The sequence below is a fragment of the Coregonus clupeaformis genome, unplaced genomic scaffold (genome assembly GCF_020615455.1).
Source record: "Coregonus clupeaformis isolate EN_2021a unplaced genomic scaffold, ASM2061545v1 scaf0031, whole genome shotgun sequence".
Taxonomy (NCBI): domain Eukaryota; kingdom Metazoa; phylum Chordata; class Actinopteri; order Salmoniformes; family Salmonidae; genus Coregonus; species Coregonus clupeaformis.
In genome coordinates this window covers 1,209,196-1,228,805 of record NW_025533486.1, presented here as the reverse complement: position 1 = coordinate 1,228,805, position 19,610 = coordinate 1,209,196, and the positions used below count along the sequence as shown (strand labels likewise).

At 42.3% G+C, this 19,610-nt stretch overlaps 1 protein-coding gene across 1 annotated transcript; it reads right to left on the bottom strand.

The window, feature by feature from the left end:
* Nucleotides 1-254: 254 nt before the first annotated feature.
* Nucleotides 255-2,258, bottom strand: LOC121555935 (NLR family CARD domain-containing protein 3-like). The gene is made up of 2 exons (XM_045212606.1): nucleotides 2,225-2,258; nucleotides 255-2,059 (listed from the first exon to the last, which is right to left on the bottom strand). Coding segments are annotated over exons 1-2 (1,806 nt in total). The 5' UTR covers nucleotides 2,226-2,258.
* Between the last annotated feature and the right edge of the window lie 17,352 nt (nucleotides 2,259-19,610).

The window sequence follows — 19,610 nt, the reverse complement described above, 5'->3', positions numbered from 1 at the left end:
ACTCTGCACTAATAATGTGAACACTGTGTATAGATGTCTCAATGCTACAACTTTTCTGATCCGTTTGTATTACAGTTTGTTTAAGACTTTTCAGCTGATAGAAAGTTTAGTCAGCCAATGAAAATGTTGTTGTTCTTACATACAGTAAAGTTTGGTCTGAGGGATGGTCACATGAGTACTTACAGAGCCAGTCAGCCAATAAAAATGCTGCTGTAACTACAATGTATTTTGCTGTGGGATATTTCCATGAATACTTACAGAGCTTTCCTGCAGCCTCTCACAGCTGGGAGCAGTCTCCTACGACCCTCCTCTGATGTCTTGTATACCTTCGGGTCAAACACATCCAGAACCTCCTCTGATATCTGTAGCATGTAGGCCAGCGCTGAACACTGAGAAAGTGTGAGGTTTTTGGATCTCTTCTCTGACCTCAAGTACGCTTGGATTTCCTCTTGTACTGAATGGTCTTTCATCTCTATCAGACAGTGGAAGAGATTGATGCACCTCTCAGGGGAGATGTTCTTCCTCTGCATCACCTTAAGGGATCGGATTGTTTTCTGGACGCAGTCTGGACTGCTTTCTGTCTGTGTCACCAGACCTCGTAGGAGTTTCTGATTGGACTTCAGTGACATGCCATGAAGGAAGCGGACAAAGAGGTCCAGGTGTCCGTTCTTGCTCTCCAAGGCTTTATCCACGGTACTCTTCAGCAGCTCATGCGAGGTTAGCTCTTCAGATGCAGCTCTAGACTTTCTCTTGAGGAAGGGCTTCAGTGCATCCATGTTCTTGGTTGTGTAACAATGGTACATGTAGACAGCTGAGAGAAACTCCTGAATGCTCAGATGAACAAAGCAGTACACCACTCTCTGAAATAACACAGACTCTTCTTTAAAGATTTGTGTGCACACTCCTGAGTACACTGAGGCTTCTTTGACATCAATGCCACACTCTTTCAGGTCTTCTTCATAGAACATGAGATTACCCTTCTCCAGATTTTCAAACGCCAGCTTCCCCAGCTTCAGAAGAATTTCCTTATCTGACTCCATGAGCTCCTGTTGATCCATCTCATCTCTTCCATGATATTTCTGGTTCTTCAGGCTGGTCTGAATGAGCAGGAAGTGTATTGCCATCTCAGTCAGAGTCGTGGGCATCTCTCTCCTCTTGTCTGTCCTCAACATGTGTTCAAGGACTGTTGCAGAAATCCAACAGAAGACTGGAATGTGGCACATGATGTGGAGGCTCCTTGATGTCTTTATGTGGGAGATGATTCTGCTGGCCAGGTCCTCATCACTGAATCTCTTCCTGAAGTACTCCTCCTTCTGTGGGTCATTGAACCCTCGTACCTCTGTCACCTGGTCAACACACTTAGGGGGGATCTGATTGGTTGCTGCTGGTCGGGAGGTTATCCATAGGAGAGCAGAGGGAAGCAGATTCCCCTTGATGAGGTTTGTCAGCAGAACATCGACAGACGATGTCTGGGTGACATCAGACACCTTTTCATTGTGCTGGAAATCCAATGGAAGTCTGCTTTCATCCAAACCATCAAAGATGAACATAGCTTTACAGGCAGTGAGTTTCTTTGCATTGCCTATGTCTAGTTCTGTGTGGAAGCCATTTAAAAGTCTGAGAAGACTGTACTGGAGATCTTTAATCAAGTTCAGCTCCCGGAAAGGAAGCACAAATATGATATCCACATCTTGGTTCGCCTTCTCTTCAGCCCAGTCTAGGATGAACTTCTGCACAGAGACTGTTTTTCCGATGCCAGCGATGCCCTTGGTCAGCACAGTTCTGATGCTTCTCTCTTGGCCTGGTAAGGGTTTAAAGATGTCATTGCAGTGGATTGCTGTGTCATGTGAGGTTGGTGTCCTGGATGCTGTCTCTAGCTGCCACACCTCATGTTCATTGTTAACCCCTTCACTCTCTCCTTCTGTGATGTAGAGCTCTGTGTAAATCCTGTTGAGGGGAGTTTGGTTCCCTGCTATTTCCATGCCTTCTATCACACATTCATACCTCCTTTTCAGACTGTCTTTATGGTTTACTATAGCTCTCTGCAGGCTGTCATCCACTACAAGGGAAGAAGAACAATGATGTGTATCAGAAACATTCATTGACAGGATGAAAAGTGGGCCTTCCACAACTACAGTAACTTCTATTATCTCATAATATTGTAGTTAACTACTGTAAATCATATTAAGGTCTTGACTTGGCCCACGTGTGCAAGTGGTCTTACTGTTTTCAGAGCCTCGTGTTTTATTGGGTTGACTCAGGTGTAGTACAGGCCGTGTTCTGGATCTCTTTCTACACTGAGGACAGTCATAGTCTCCTGAAGGAGCAGGTTTCTCCCAGTATCTGGTGATGCACTGTCTGCAGAACCTGTGTCCACAGGTGATAGAGACTGGATCCCTCAGCACCTGCTGACACACTGCACACCTGGACTGATCCTCTGGCAGAGTAGACCATCCACTACAGAGGTAAAGGAGAGAGAGAGAGATTGTAGATGTTAATACTGATCCTCTAACAGAGTAGACCTTCCACTACAGAGATAAAGGAGAGAGAGATTGTAGATGTTAATACTGTTCATAGACAGACAGCTGGGAACAGTATACTCTGCTCTCTGAGTGTGGTAGTAGCCTCTGGAAAGGATAACATGTCCACAGTGGTATTACTAAACTATATGAACTCAGAAGGTTGTAGAAACATGTCCACAGTGGTATTACTAAACTATATGAACTCAGAAGGTTGTAGAAACATGTCCACAGTGGTATTACTAAACTATATGAACTCAGGTTGTAGAAACATGTCCACAGTGGTATTACTAAACTATATGAACTCAGAAGGTTGTAGAAACATGTCCACAGTGGTATTACTAAACTATATGAACTCAGAAGGTTGTATAAACATGTCCACAGTGGTATTACTAAACTATATGAACTCAGAAGGTTGTAGAAACATGTCCACAGTGGTATTACTAAACTATATGAACTCAGGTTGTAGAAACATGTCCACAGTGGTATTACTAAACTATATGAACTCAGAAGGTTGTAGAAACATGTCCACAGTGGTATTACTAAACTATATGAACTCAGAAGGTTGTAGAAACATGTCCACAGTGGTATTACTAAACTATATGAACTCAGAAGGTTGTAGAAACATGTCCACAGTGGTATTACTAAACTATATGAACTCAGGTTGTAGAAACATGTCCACAGTGGTATTACTAAACTATATGAACTCAGGTTGTAGAAACATGTCCACAGTGGTATTACTAAACTATATGAACTCAGAAGGTTGTAGAAACATGTCCACAGTGGTATTACTAAACTATATGAACTCAGGTTGTAGAAACATGTCCACAGTGGTATTACTAAACTATATGACCTCAGAAGGTTGTAGAAACATGTCCACAGTGGTATTACTAAACTATATGAACTCAGAAGGTTGTGGAAACATGTCCACAGTGGTATTACTAAACTATATGAACTCAGGTTGTAGAAACATGTCCACAGTGGTATTACTAAACTATATGAACTCAGAAGGTTGTAGAAACATGTCCACAGTGGTATTACTAAACTATATGAACTCAGAAGGTTGTAGAAACATGTCCACAGTGGTATTACTAAACTATATGAACTCAGGTTGTAGAAACATGTCCACAGTGGTATTACTAAACTATATGACCTCAGAAGGTTGTAGAAACATGTCCACAGTGGTATTACTAAACTATATGAACTCAGAAGGTTGTAGAAACATGTCCACAGTGGTATTACTAAACTATATGAATTCAGGTTGTAGAAACATGTCCACAGTGGTATTACTAAACTATATGAACTCAGAAGGTTGTAGAAACATGTCCACAGTGGTATTACTAAACTATATGAACTCAGAAGGTTGTAGAAACATGTCCACAGTGTTATTACTAAACTATATGAACTCAGAAGGTTGTAGAAACATGTCCACAGTGGTATTACTAAACAATATGAACTCAGAAGGTTGTAGAAACATGTCCACAGTGGTATTACTAAACTATATGAACTCAGAAGGTTGTAGAAACATGTCCACAGTGGTATTACTAAACAATATGAACTCAGAAGGTTGTAGAAACATGTCCACAGTGGTATTACTAAACTATATGAACTCAGAAGGTTGTAGAAACATGTCCACAGTGGTATTACTAAACTATATGAACTCAGGTTGTAGAAACATGTCCACAGTGGTATTACTAAACTATATGAACTCAGAAGGTTGTAGAAACATGTCCACAGTGGTATTACTAAACTATATGAACTCAGAAGGTTGTAGAAACATGTCCACAGTGGTATTACTAAACTATATGAACTCAGGTTGTAGAAACATGTCCACAGTGGTATTACTAAACTATATGAACTCAGAAGGTTGTAGAAACATGTCCACAGTGGTATTACTAAACTATATGAACTCAGAAGGTTGTAGAAACATGTCCACAGTGGTATTACTAAACTATATGAACTCAGGTTGTAGAAACATGTCCACAGTGGTATTACTAAACTATATGAACTCAGAAGGTTGTAGAAACATGTCCACAGTGGTATTACTAAACTCTATGAACTCAGAAGGTTGTAGAAACATGTCCACAGTGGTATTACTAAACTATATGAACTCAGGTTGTAGAAATCTTCAAAAGTATAGAATGTACACACTAAGAAAAGAGGGTTCCGCAAGGGTTCTTTGGGAAGGGTGATGGTTCTATGTGGAACCATAATGACTCAAAGAACCCTTCAAGCCATTCAATGGTTCTTTGCCGTTCACATAAAGGGTTATTTGCGTTTTAGTGATAATTAAAAGGTGTTTTGTGTAACAGTGAGTGAATGCCATTGATGTTTATCTAATGTGTTGTGTTATGCAATGACTGTTAATACACACAGTTATGTAGGACTATGGCCAGTGGCGGTGTCTTGTGAACGACTCACGTATGGCCTTGTGTCAATTGAGAACGGTTGACTAAGTCAGTGGTTCTCAATTCTCTCCTCAGTGACCTAGTGATGTTATGTTTCATACTGAAGCTCCAAGACGTGTTGAAATCGCTAAGCAGCTAACTTCGAATCAATGTGCCGATGCGTGTATCACTTTATCAGAAGTACGTCATCAATGATGTCTGAAGCTTCGTTTGATCACATGCATTTTTAAACCATGTGTTGCAAAATGTGAGATCCCACTGATTTCACTGTGGTTCCGATGCTTTCTTCGATTAAGCTGCTTTCAAACACCGACCGCTACTGGATATCATACTTATACATTTAGTTAGGATTTTTTACAAGTAATTTCACCTGACTGGTGTCTTAGCTGGTAGAGTAGGGACCTATGGAACATTCCAGGATGTGGGGGTAGGAGTTCGAATCCCGTTGAAGAGACACTATTCAGAAAATAGTTTTGTGAAACCACACTTTCTGCACTGTTGTTCAAATAATTGGTTTTATTTAGTATAGTATAAGCTTCTCTCTTAAACATCCTCAATAATGCCATAGATTCCATTTTTGAAAAATAGTCCACTTGAAGGCAGAAAAATAAGCATGATGTAAAGATGTGAACTGACTGTAGGCTATTAAAGCCAACGACTTACCACTACAGAGTTTTGATCAAATCAGTGGAGAAAAAAAGACCTCTATCTGATAATCCCCTACAAATCATCTGGACTAGACAATCTGGACCCTTTCTTTCTAAAACTAGCCGCCGAAATTGTCGCAACCCCTATTACTAGCCTGTTCAACCTCTCTTTCGTAACGTCTGAGATCCCCAGAGATTGGAAAGCTGCCGCGGTCATCCCCCTCTTCAAAGGGGGTGACACTCTAGATCCAAACTGTTACAGACCCATATCCATCCTGCCCTGCCTTTCAAAAGTTTTTGAAAGCCAAGTCAACAAACAAATCACCAACCATTTCGAATCCCACCGTACCTTCTCCGCTATGCAATCCGGTTTCCGAGCTGGTCATGGGTGCACTTCAGCCACGCTCAAAGTCCTAAATGATATTATAACCGCGATCGATAATAGACAGTACTGTGCAGCCATTTTCATTGACCTGGCCAAGGCTTTCGACTCTGTCAACCACCGCATTCTTATTGGCAGACTAAATAGCCTTGGTTTCTCAATTGACTGCCTCGCCTGGTTCACCAACTACTTCTCAGATAGAGTTCAATGTGTCAAATCGGAGGGCCTGTTGTCTGGACCTATGGCAGTCTCTATGGGGGTGCCACAGGGTTCAATTCTTGGGCCAACTCTTTTCTCTGTGTATATCAATGACGTCGCTCTTGCTGCTGGTGACTCTCAGATCCACCTCTACGCAGACGACACCATTTTGTATACATCTGGCCCTTCATTGGACACTGTGTTAACAAACCTCCAAACGAGCTTCAATTCCATACAACACTCCTTCAGTAGCCTCCAACTGCTCTTAAACACTAGTAAAACAAAATGCATGCTCTTCAACCGAACGCTGCTTGCACCCGCCCACCCGACTAGAATCACTACTCTAGACGGGTCTGACCTAGAGTACGTGGACAACTACAAATATCTAGGTGTCTGGTTAGACTGTAAACTCTCCTTCCAGACTCACATTAAGAATCTCCAATCCAAAGTTAAATCTAGAATCGGTTTCCTATTTCGCAACAAAGCCTCCTTCACTCATGCTGCCAAACATGCCCTCGTAAAACTGACTATCCTACCGATCCTTGACTTCGGCGATGTCATTTACAAAATAGCCTCCAACACTCTACTCAGCAAATTGGATGTTGTCTATCACAGTGCCATCCGTTTTGTCTCCAAAGCCCCATATAATACCCACCACTGTGACCTGTACGCTCTTGTTGGCTGGTCCTCACTACATATTCGTCGCCAAACCCACTGGCTCCAGGCCATCTATAAATCACTGCTAGGCAAATCCCCGCCTTATCTTAGCTCATTGGTCACCATAGCAACACCCACCCGCAGTCTGCGCTCCAGCAGGTATATCTCACTGGTCATCCCCAAAAGCCAACACCTCCTTTGGCCGCAATTCCTTCCAGTTCTCTGCTGCCAATGACTGGAACAAATTGCAAAAATCTCTGAAGCTGGAGACACTTATCTCCCTCACTAACTTTAAGCATCAGTTGTCAGAGCACCTTACCGATCACTGCACCTGTACACAGCCCATCTGAAATTAGCCCGCCCAACTACCTCATCCCTATATTGTTATTTATTTTGCTCATCTGTACCCCAGTATCTCTATTTGCACATCATCTCTTGCACATCATTCCAGTGTTAATACTAAATTGTAATTATTTTGCACTATAGCCTATTTTATTGCCTTACCTCCATAACTTGCTAAATTTGCACACTGTATATTAATTGTATTTCTGTTGTATTTTTTGATTTTTGTTTTGTTTTACCCCATATGTAACTCTGTGTTGTTGTTTTTATCGCACTGCTTTGCTTTATCTTGGCCAGGTCGCAGTTGTAAATGAGAACTTGTTCTCAACTGGTTTACCTGGTTAAATAAAGGTGAAATAAAAAATAAAAATAAAATCACACATTGCTATTTATTGCTGACCAGCAGATGTCACTAATGTGCATTGTGAATTAATAAAGAAGCTCAGAGCAATTAACCTAATTGACACAATTGGCTGGAAAGCCTCATTAGCAAACTAAGTTTCCTGAAGCAATCACTACATTGACCTGCAGCAGTTTGAGAGCTAGCACATCTGATGCAACTTGTCATGGCAGGTAGCTTAGCATTAAGAGCCAGTAACTGAAAGGCAGGTAGCCTAGCATTAAGAGCCAGTAACTGAAAGGCAGGTAGCCTAGCATTAAGAGCCAGTAACTGAAAGGCAGGTAGCTTAGCATTAAGAGCCAGTAACTGAAAGGAAGGTAGCTTAGCATTAAGAGCCAGTAACTGAAAGGCAGGTAGCCTAGCATTAAGAGCCAGTAACTGAAAGGCAGGTAGCCTAGCATTAAGAGCCAGTAACTGAAAGGCAGGTAACTTAGCATTAAGAGCCAGTAACTGAAAGGCAGGTAGCCTAGCATTAAGAGACAGTAACTGAAAGGCAGGTAGCCTAGCATTAAGAGCCAGTAACTGAAAGGCAGGTAGAATAGCATTAAGAGCCAGTAACTGAAAGGCAGGTAGCCTAGCATTAAGAGCCAGTAACTGAAAGGCAGGTAGCCTAGCATTAAGAGCCAGTAACTGAAAGGCAGGTAGCCTAGCATTAAGAGCCAGTAACTGAAAGGCAGGTAGCCTAGCATTAAGAGCCAGTAACTGAAAGGCAGGTAGCCTAGCATTAAGAGCCAGTAACTGAAAGGCAGGTAGCTTAGCATTAAGAGCCAGTAACTGAAAGGCAGGTAGCCTAGCATTAAGAGCCAGTAACTGAAAGGCAGGTAGCCTAGCATTAAGAGCCAGTAACTGAAAGGCAGGTAGCCTAGCATTAAGAGCCAGTAACTGAAAGGCAGGTAGCCTAGCATTAAGAGCCAGTAACTGAAAGGCAGGTAGCTTAGCGTTAAGAGCCAGTAACTGAAAGGCAGGTAGCCTAGCGTTAAGAGCCAGTAACTGAAAGGCAGGTAGCCTAGCATTAAGAGCCAGTAACTGAAAGGCAGGTAGCTTAGCATTAAGAGCCAGTAACTGAAAGGCAGGTAGCCTAGCATTAAGAGCCAGTAACTGAAAGGCAGGTAGCCTAGCATTAAGAGCCAGTAACTGAAAGGCAGGTAGCTTAGCATTAAGAGCCAGTAACTGAAAGGCAGGTAGCTTAGCATTAAGAGCCAGTAACTGGAAGGCAGGTAGCCTAGCATTAAGAGCCAGTAACTGAAAGGCAGGTAGCCTAGCATTAAGAGCCAGTAACTGAAAGGCAGGTAGCCTAGCATTAAGAGCCAGTAACTGAAAGGCAGGTAGCTTAGCATTAAGAGCCAGTAACTGAAAGGCAGGTAGCCTAGCATTAAGAGCCAGTAACTGAAAGGCAGGTAGCCTAGCATTAAGAGCCAGTAACTGAAAGGCAGGTAGCCTAGCATTAAGAGCCAGTAACTGAAAGGCAGGTAGCCTAGCATTAAGAGCCAGTAACTGAAAGGCAGGTAGCCTAGCATTAAGAGCCAGTAACTGAAAGGCAGGTAGCCTAGCATTAAGAGCCAGTAACTGAAAGGCAGGTAGCTTAGCATTAAGAGCCAGTAACTGAAAGGCAGGTAGCCTAGCATTAAGAGCCAGTAACTGAAAGGCAGGTAGCTTAGCATTAAGAGCCAGTAACTGAAAGGCAGGTAGCTTAGCATTAAGAGCCAGTAACTGAAAGGCAGGTAGCCTAGCATTAAGAGCCAGTAACTGAAAGGCAGGTAGCCTAGCATTAAGAGCCAGTAACTGAAAGGCAGGTAGCCTAGCATTAAGAGCCAGTAACTGAAAGGCAGGTAGCTTATCATTAAGAGCCAGTAACTGAAAGGCAGGTAGCTTAGCATTAAGAGCCAGTAACTGAAAGGCAGGTAGCCTAGCATTAAGAGCCAGTAACTGAAAGGCAGGTAGCCTAGCATTAAGAGCCAGTAACTGAAAGGCAGGTAGAATAGCATTAAGAGCCAGTAACTGAAAGGCAGGTAGCCTAGCATTAAGAGCCAGTAACTGAAAGGCAGGTAGCCTAGCATTAAGAGCCAGTAACTGAAAGGCAGGTAGCCTAGCATTAAGAGCCAGTAACTGAAAGGCAGGTAGCCTAGCATTAAGAGCCAGTAACTGAAAGGCAGGTAGCCTAGCATTAAGAGCCAGTAACTGAAAGGCAGGTAGCTTAGCATTAAAAGCCAGTAACTGAAAGGCAGGTAGCCTAACATTAAGAGCCAGTAACTGAAAGGCAGGTAGCCTAGCATTAAGAGCCAGTAACTGAAAGGCAGGTAGCCTAGCATTAAGAGCCAGTAACTGAAAGGCAGGTAGCCTAGCGTTAAGAGCCAGTAACTGAAAGGCAGGTAGCTTAGCGTTAAGAGCCAGTAACTGAAAGGCAGGTAGCCTAGCGTTAAGAGCCAGTAACTGAAAGGCAAGTAGCCTAGCATTAAGAGCCAGTAACTGAAAGGCAGGTAGCTTAGCATTAAGAGCCAGTAACTGAAAGGCAGGTAGCCTAGCATTAAGAGCCAGTAACTGAAAGGCAGGTAGCCTAGCATTAAGAGCCAGTAACTGAAAGGCAGGTAGCTTAGCATTAAGAGCCAGTAACTGAAAGGCAGGTAGCTTAGCATTAAGAGCCAGTAACTGAAAGGCAGGTAGCCTAGCATTAAGAGCCAGTAACTGAAAGGCAGGTAGCCTAGCATTAAGAGCCAGTAACTGAAAGGCAGGTAGCCTAGCATTAAGAGCCAGTAACTGAAAGGCAGGTAGCTTAGCATTAAGAGCCAGTAACTGAAAGGCAGGTAGCCTAGCATTAAGAGCCAGTAACTGAAAGGCAGGTAGCCTAGCATTAAGAGCCAGTAACTGAAAGGCAGGTAGCCTAGCATTAAGAGCCAGTAACTGAAAGGCAGGTAGCCTAGCATTAAGAGCCAGTAACTGAAAGGCAGGTAGCTTAGCATTAAGAGCCAGTAACTGAAAGGCAGGTAGCCTAGCATTAAGAGCCAGTAACTGAAAGGCAGGTAGCTTAGCATTAAGAGCCAGTAACTGAAAGGCAGGTAGCTTAGCATTAAGAGCCAGTAACTGAAAGGCAGGTAGCCTAGCATTAAGAGCCAGTAACTGAAAGGCAGGTAGCCTAGCATTAAGAGCCAGTAACTGAAAGGCAGGTAGCCTAGCATTAAGAGCCAGTAACTGAAAGGCAGGTAGCTTAGCATTAAGAGCCAGTAACTGAAAGGCAGGTAGCCTAGCATTAAGAGCCAGTAACTGAAAGGCAGGTAGCCTAGCATTAAGAGCCAGTAACTGAAAGGCAGGTAGCTTAGCATTAAGAGCCAGTAACTGAAAGGCAGGTAGCTTAGCATTAAGAGCCAGTAACTGAAAGGCAGGTAGCCTAGCAATAAGAGCCAGTAACCGAAAGGCAGGTAGCCTAGCATTAAGAGCCAGTAACTGAAAGGCAGGTAGCCTAGCATTAAGAGCCAGTAACTGAAAGGCAGGTAGCTTAGCATTAAGAGCCAGTAACTGAAAGGCAGGTAGCCTAGCATTAAGAGCCAGTAACTGAAAGGAAGGTAGCTTAGCATTAAGAGCCAGTAACTGAAAGGCAGGTAGCCTAGCATTAAGAGCCAGTAACTGAAAGGCAGGTAGCCTAGCATTAAGAGCCAGTAACTGAAAGGCAGGTAGAATAGCATTAAGAGCCAGTAACTGAAAGGCAGGTAGCCTAGCATTAAGAGCCAGTAACTGAAAGGCAGGTAGCCTAGCATTAAGAGCCAGTAACTGAAAGGCAGGTAGCCTAGCATTAAGAGCCAGTAACTGAAAGGCAGGTAGCCTAGCATTAAGAGCCAGTAACTGAAAGGCAGGTAGCCTAGCATTAAGAGCCAGTAACTGAAAGGCAGGTAGCTTAGCATTAAGAGCCAGTAACTGAAAGGCAGGTAGCCTAGCATTAAGAGCCAGTAACTGAAAGGCAGGTAGCCTAGCATTAAGAGCAAGTAACTGAAAGGCAGGTAGCCTAGCATTAAGAGCCAGTAACTGAAAGGCAGGTAGCTTAGCATTAAGAGCCAGTAACTGAAAGGCAGGTAGCCTAGCATTAAGAGCCAGTAACTGAAAGGCAGGTAGCCTAGCATTAAGAGCCAGTAACTGAAAGGCAGGCAGCTTAGCATTAAGAGCCAGTAACTGAAAGGCAGGCAGCTTAGCATTAAGAGCCAGTAACTGAAAGGCAGGTAGCCTAGCATTAAGAGCCAGTATCTGAAAGGCAGGTAGCCTAGCATTAAGAGCCAGTAACTGAAAGGCAGGTAGCCTAGCATTAAGAGCCAGTAACTGAAAGGCATGTAGCTTAGCATTAAGAGCCAGTAACTGAAAGGCAGGTAGCCTAGCATTAAGAGCCAGTAACTGAAAGGCAGGTAGCCTAGCATTAAGAGCCAGTAACTGAAAGGCAGGTAGCCTAGCGTTAAGAGCCAGTAACTGAAAGGCAGGTAGCCTAGCGTTAAGAGCCAGTAACTGAAAGGCAGGTAGCCTAGCGTTAAGAGCCAGTAACTGAAAGGCAGGTAGCCTAGCATTAAGAGCCAGTAACTGAAAGGCAGGTAGCTTAGCATTAAGAGCCAGTAACTGAAAGGCAGGTAGCCTAGCATTAAGAGCCAGTAACTGAAAGGCAGGTAGCCTAGCATTAAGAGCCAGTAACTGAAAGGCAGGTAGCTTAGCATTAAGAGCCAGTAACTGAAAGGCAGGTAGCCTAGCATTAAGAGCCAGTAACTGAAAGGCAGGTAGCCTAGCATTAAGAGCCAGTAACTGAAAGGCAGGTAGCCTAGCATTAAGAGCCAGTAACTGAAAGGCAGGTAGCCTAGCATTAAGAGCCAGTAACTGAAAGGCAGGTAGCCTAGCATTAAGAGCCAGTAACTGAAAGGCAGGTAGCCTAGCATTAAGAGCCAGTAACTGAAAGGCAGGTAGCCTAGCATTAAGAGCCAGTAACTGAAAGGCAGGTAGCCTAGCATTAAGAGCCAGTAACTGAAAGGCAGGTAGCTTAGCATTAAGAGCCAGTAACTGAAAGGCAGGTAGCCTAGCATTAAGAGCCAGTAACTGAAAGGCAGGTAGCTTAGCATTAAGAGCCAGTAACTGAAAGGCAGGTAGCTTAGCATTAAGAGCCAGTAACTGAAAGGCAGGTAGCCTAGCATTAAGAGCCAGTAACTGAAAGGCAGGTAGCCTAGCATTAAGAGCCAGTAACTGAAAGGCAGGTAGCCTAGCATTAAGAGCCAGTAACTGAAAGGCAGGTAGCCTAGCATTAAGAGACAGTAACTGAAAGGCAGGTAGCCTAGCATTAAGAGCCAGTAACTGAAAGGCAGGTAGCCTAGCATTAAGAGCCAGTAACTGAAAGGCAGGTAGCTTAGCATTAAGAGCCAGTAACTGAAAGGCAGGTAGCTTAGCATTAAGAGCCAGTAACTGAAAGGCAGGTAGCCTAGCATTAAGAGCCAGTAACCGAAAGGCAGGTAGCCTAGCATTAAGAGCCAGTAACTGAAAGGCAGGTAGCCTAGCATTAAGAGCCAGTAACTGAAAGGCAGGTAGCTTAGCATTAAGAGCCAGTAACTGAAAGGCAGGTAGCCTAGCATTAAGAGCCAGTAACTGAAAGGCAGGTAGCCTAGCATTAAGAGCCAGTAACTGAAAGGCAGGTAGCCTAGCATTAAGAGCCAGTAACTGAAAGGCAGGTAGCCTAGCATTAAGAGCCAGTAACTGAAAGGCAGGTAGCTTAGCTTTAAGAGCCAGTAACTGAAAGGCAGGTAGCCTAGCATTAAGAGCCAGTAACTGAAAGGCAGGTAGCCTAGCATTAAGAGCCAGTAACTGAAAGGCAGGTAGCCTAGCATTAAGAGCCAGTAACTGAAAGGCAGATAGCCTAGCATTAAGAGCCAGTAACTGAAAGGCAGGTAGCCTAGCATTAAGAGCCAGTAACTGAAAGGCAGGTAGCCTAGCATTAAGAGCCAGTAACTGAAAGGCAGGTAGCCTAGCATTAAAGAGCCAGTAACTGAAAGGCATGTAGCCTAGCATTAAGAGCCAGTAACTGAAAGGCAGGTAGCCTAGCATTAAGAGCCAGTAACTGAAAGGCAGGTAGCCTAGCATTAAGAGCCAGTAACTGAAAGGCAGGTAGCCTAGCATTAAGAGCCAGTAACTGAAAGGCAGGTAGCCTAGCATTAAGAGCCAGTAACTGAAAGGCAGGTAGCCTAGCATTAAGAGCCAGTAACTGAAAGGCAGGTAGCTTAGCATTAAGAGCCAGTAACTGAAAGGCAGGTAGCCTAGCATTAAGAGCCAGTAACTGAAAAGCAGGTAGCTTAGCATTAAGAGCCAGTAACTGAAATGTCGCTGGTTTGAATCCCCGAGCCGACTAGGTGAAAAATCAGCCAATGTGCCCTTGAGCAAGGCACTTCACCCTAATTGCCCTATGTTGCTCTGCATAAGAGCGTCTGCTAAACTGTTAAATATAACACCTATGGAATTTTAACAATATAGTATGGCTAACCAGAATACAAAAAAAATAAACTGTAATGTTCTTCAAAAGGATCTACGAAGAACCTTTGAGATTGAGGAAGGTTCTTTAGTGAACCATTCTCTATAAAGGTTCTATAAAGAACCATAACAAAGGGTTCTTTATAGCCACAAAAAGGGCTGTAACCATAGCGAACCCTTTTTTGGCACTATATAGAACCTTTAGTGTTAGTGTGTAACCACTAAATGCATTTAAGAAAAATGATTTGTTGTTACAAACAAACTGCAAATATCAAGGCAGTTGTCATTAAATGTTACAATATGTTTTATTTATTGTGATTTGTGTAGAGCAAAACATTACATTATATTCAATTATAAAGCCCTTTGTAAAAAAAAATACTGCATTACCTAAAATGGTTACTAACCTATAGAAGTATGAGATACCATGCCCGGTCACAGGGATGGAGAACTCCTTCCTTCTGTCACTACAGATGTAGATGGAGAACTCCTTCCTTCTGTCACTACAGATTTAGATGGAGAACTCCTTCCTTCTGTCACTACATATTTAGATGGATAACTCCTTCCTTCTGTCACTACAGATTTAGATGGAGAACTCCTTCCTTCTGTCACTACAGATTTAGATGGAGAACTCCTTCCTTCTGTCACTACAGATTTAGATGGAGAACTCCTTCCTTCTGTCACTACAGATTTAGATGGATAACTCCTTCCTTCTGTCACTACAGATTTAGAAGGAGAACTCCTTCCTTCTGTCACTACATATTTAGATGGATAACTCCTTCCTTCTGTCACTACAGATTTAGATGGAGAACTCCTTCCTTCTGTCACTACAGATTTAGATGGAGAACTCCTTCCTTCTGTCACTACAGATTTAGATGGAGAACTCCTTCCTTCTGTCACTACAGATTTAGATGGATAACTCCTTCCTTCTGTCACTACATATTTAGATGGATAACTCCTTCCTTCTGTCACTACAGATTTAGATGGATAACTCCTTCCTTCTGTCACTACAGATTTAGATGGATAACTCCTTCCTTCTGTCACTACAGATTTAGATGGAGAACTCATTCCTTCTGTCACTACAGATTTAGATGGAGAACTCCTTCCTTCTGTCACTACAGATTTAGATGGAGAACTCCTTCCTTCTGTCACTACAGATTTAGATGGAGAACTCCTTCCTTCTGTCACTACAGATTTAGATGGATAACTCCTTCCTTCTGTCACTACAGATTTAGATGGAGAACTCCTTCCTTCTGTCACTACAGATTTAGATGGATAAGTCCTTCCTTCTGTAACTACATATTTAGATGGAGAACTCCTTCCTTCTGTCACTACAGATTTAGATGGATAACTCCTTCCTTCTGTCACTACAGATTTAGATGGATAACTCCTTCCTTCTGTCACTACAGATTTAGATGGATAACTCCTTCCTTCTGTCAATACAGATTTAGATGGATAACTCCTTCCTTCTGTCACTACAGATTTAGATGGAGAACTCCTTCCTTCTGTCACTACAGATTTAGATGGAGAACTCCTTCCTTCTGTCACTACAGATTTAGATGGATAACTCCTTCCTTCTGTCACTACAGATTTAGATGGATAACTCATTCCTTCTGTCACTACAGATTTAGATGGATAACTCCTTCCTTCTGTCACTACAGATTTAGATGGAGAACTCCTTCCTTCTGTCACTACAGATTTAGATGGATAACTCCTTCCTTCTGTCACTACAGATTTAGATGGATAACTCCTTCCTTCTGTCACTACAGATTTAGATGGAGAACTCCTTCCTTCTGTCACTACAGATTTAGATGGAGAACTCCTTCCTTCTGTCACTACAGATTTAGATGGATAACTCCTTCCTTCTGTCACTACAGATTTAGATGGATAACTCCTTCCTTCTGTCACTACAGATTTAGAAGGAGAACTCCTTCCTTCTGTCACTACATATTTAGATGGATAACTCCTTCCTTCTGTCACTACAGATTTAGATGGAGAACTCCTTCCTTCTGTCACTACAGATTTAGATGGAGAACTCCTTCCTTCTGTCACTACAGATTTAGATGGAGAACTCCTTCCTTCTGTCACTACAGATTTAGATGGATAACTCCTTCCTTCTGTCACTACATATTTAGATGGATAACTCCTTCCTTCTGTCACTACAGATTTAGATGGATAACTCCTTCCTTCTGTCACTACAGATTTAGATGGATAACTCCTTCCTTCTGTCACTACAGATTTAGATGGAGAACTCATTCCTTCTGTCACTACAGATTTAGATGGAGAACTCCTTCCTTCTGTCACTACAGATTTAGATGGAGAACTCCTTCCTTCTGTCACTACAGATTTAGATGGAGAACTCCTTCCTTCTGTCACTACAGATTTAGATGGATAACTCCTTCCTTCTGTCACTACAGATTTAGATGGAGAACTCCTTCCTTCTGTCACTACAGATTTAGATGGATAAGTCCTTCCTTCTGTAACTACATATTTAGATGGAGAACTCCTTCCTTCTGTCACTACAGATTTAGATGGATAACTCCTTCCTTCTGTCACTACAGATTTAGATGGATAACTCCTTCCTTCTGTCACTACAGATTTAGATGGATAACTCCTTCCTTCTGTCAATACAGATTTAGATGGAGAACTCCTTCCTTCTGTCACTACAGATTTAGATGGAGAACTCCTTCCTTCTGTCACTACAGATTTAGATGGAGAACTCCTTCCTTCTGTCACTACAGATTTAGATGGATAACTCCTTCCTTCTGTCACTACAGATTTAGATGGATAACTCCTTCCTTCTGTCACTACAGATTTAGATGGATAACTCCTTCCTTCTGTCACTACAGATTTAGATGGAGAACTCCTTCCTTCTGTCACTACAGATTTAGATGGATAACTCCTTCCTTCTGTCACTACAGATTTAGATGGATAACTCCTTCCTTCTGTCACTACAGATTTAGATGGAGAACTCCTTCCTTCTGTCACTACAGATTTAGATGGAGAACTCCTTCCTTCTGTCACTACAGATTTAGATGGATAACTCCTTCCTTCTGTCACTACAGATTTAGATGGAGAACTCCTTCCTTCTGTCACTACAGATTTAGATGGAGAACTCCTTCCTTCTGTCACTACAGATTTAGATGGATAACTCCTTCCTTCTGTCACTACAGATTTAGAAGGAGAACTCCTTCCTTCTGTCACTACATATTTAGATGGATAACTCCTTCCTTCTGTCACTACAGATTTAGATGGATAACTTCTTCCTTCTGTCACTATAGATTTAGATGGAGAACTCCTTCCTTCTGTCACTACAGATTTAGATGGATAACTCCTTCCTTCTGTCACTACAGATTTAGATGGATAACTCCTTCCTTCTGTCACTACAGATTTAGATGGATAACTCCTTCCTTCTGTCACTACAGATTTCGATGGATAACTCCTTCCTTCTGTCACTACAGATTTAGATGGATAACTCCTTCCTTCTGTCACTACAGATTTAGATGGAGAACTCCTTCCTTCTGTCACTACAGATTTAGATGGAGAACTCCTTCCTTCTGTCACTACAGATTTAGATGGAGAACTCCTTCCTTCTGTCACTACAGATTTAGATGGATAACTCCTTCCTTCTGTCACTACAGATTTCGATGGATAACTCCTTCCTTCTGTCACTACAGATTTAGATGGATAACTCCTTCCTTCTGTCACTACAGATTTAGATGGAGAACTCCTTCCTTCTGTCACTACAGATTTAGATGGAGAACTCCTTCCTTCTGTCACTACAGATTTAGATGGATAACTCCTTCCTTCTGTCACTACAGATTTAGATGGAGAACTCCTTCCTTCTGTCACTACAGATTTAGATGGAGAACTCCTTCCTTCTGTCACTACAGATTTAGATGGATAACTCCTTCCTTCTGTCACTACAGATTTAGAAGGAGAACTCCTTCCTTCTGTCACTACATATTTAGATGGATAACTCCTTCCTTCTGTCACTACAGATTTAGATGGATAACTTCTTCCTTCTGTCACTATAGATTTAGATGGAGAACTCCTTCCTTCTGTCACTACAGATTTAGATGGATAACTCCTTCCTTCTGTCACTACAGATTTAGATGGATAACTCCTTCCTTCTGTCACTACAGATTTAGATGGATAACTCCTTCCTTCTGTCACTACAGATTTCGATGGATAACTCCTTCCTTCTGTCACTACAGATTTAGATGGATAACTCCTTCCTTCTGTCACTACAGATTTAGATGGAGAACTCCTTCCTTCTGTCACTACAGATTTAGATGGAGAACTCCTTCCTTCTGTCACTACAGATTTAGATGGAGAACTCCTTCCTTCTGTCACTACAGATTTAGATGGAGAACTCCTTCCTTCTGTCACTACAGATTTCGATGGATAACTCCTTCCTTCTGTCACTACAGATTTCGATGGATAACTCCTTCCTTCTGTCACTACAGATTTAGATGGAGAACTCCTTCCTTCTGTCACTACAGATTTAGATGGAGAACTCCTTCCTTCTGTCACTACAGATTTAGATGGATAACTCCTTCCTTCTGTCACTACAGATTTAGATGGATAACTCCTTCCTTCTGTCACTACAGATTTAGATGGATAACTCCTTCCTTCTGTCACTACAGATTTAGATGGATAACTCCTTCCTTCTGTCACTACAGATTTAGATGGATAACTCCTTCCTTCTGTCACTACAGATTTAGATGGATAACTCCTTCCTTCTGTCACTACAGATTTAGATGGATAACTCCTTCCTTCTGTCACTACAGATTTAGATGGATAACTCCTTCCTTCTGTCACTACAGATTTAGATGGATAACTCCTTCCTTCTGTCACTACAGATTTAGATGGATAACTCCTTCCTTCTGTCACTACAGATTTAGATGGATAACTCCTTCCTTCTGTCACTACAGATTTAGATGGATAACTCCTTCCTTCTGTCACTACAGATTTAGATGGAGAACTCCTTCCTTCTGTCACTACAGATTTAGATGGAGAACTCCTTCCTTCTGTCACTACAGATTTAGATGGAGAACTCCTTCCTTCTGTCACTACAGATTTAGATGGAGAACTCCTTCCTTCTGTCACTACAGATTTGGGTAAAACAGCTTTTCATTTCTTTGCACCTCACTTATGGAACAATCTTAAAAATACCGTACTGTTTGATGCATGGGGGCCTTTCGGTCAATTCAGATTGTTAGTAGAGGACCTCTTCACTGAGGAATGTGGTTGTTTTTTATCATGGGGTTTTTTATCATGGTGTTTTTTATCATTGGTGTTTTTTGTATTTTTCTTTTTGTGTTTCCTGCCTTGATTGTAGCATCTGTCTCTCTAACTTGTATTGTGTGATTGCTGTAATTCATTTTATTGTGTAATTGCTGTAATTACTTTTGTGTAATTGCTGTATTTCCTTGTATTGTGTAATTGCTGTAATTACTTGTAGTGTAATTGCTGTAATTACTTTTATTGTGTAATTGCTGTAATTACTTTTATTGTGTTCTTGCTTGGTCTTGTCATGCAGGTCTCCATTTAAAAAGACCTTGGTCTCAATCAGACTACCTT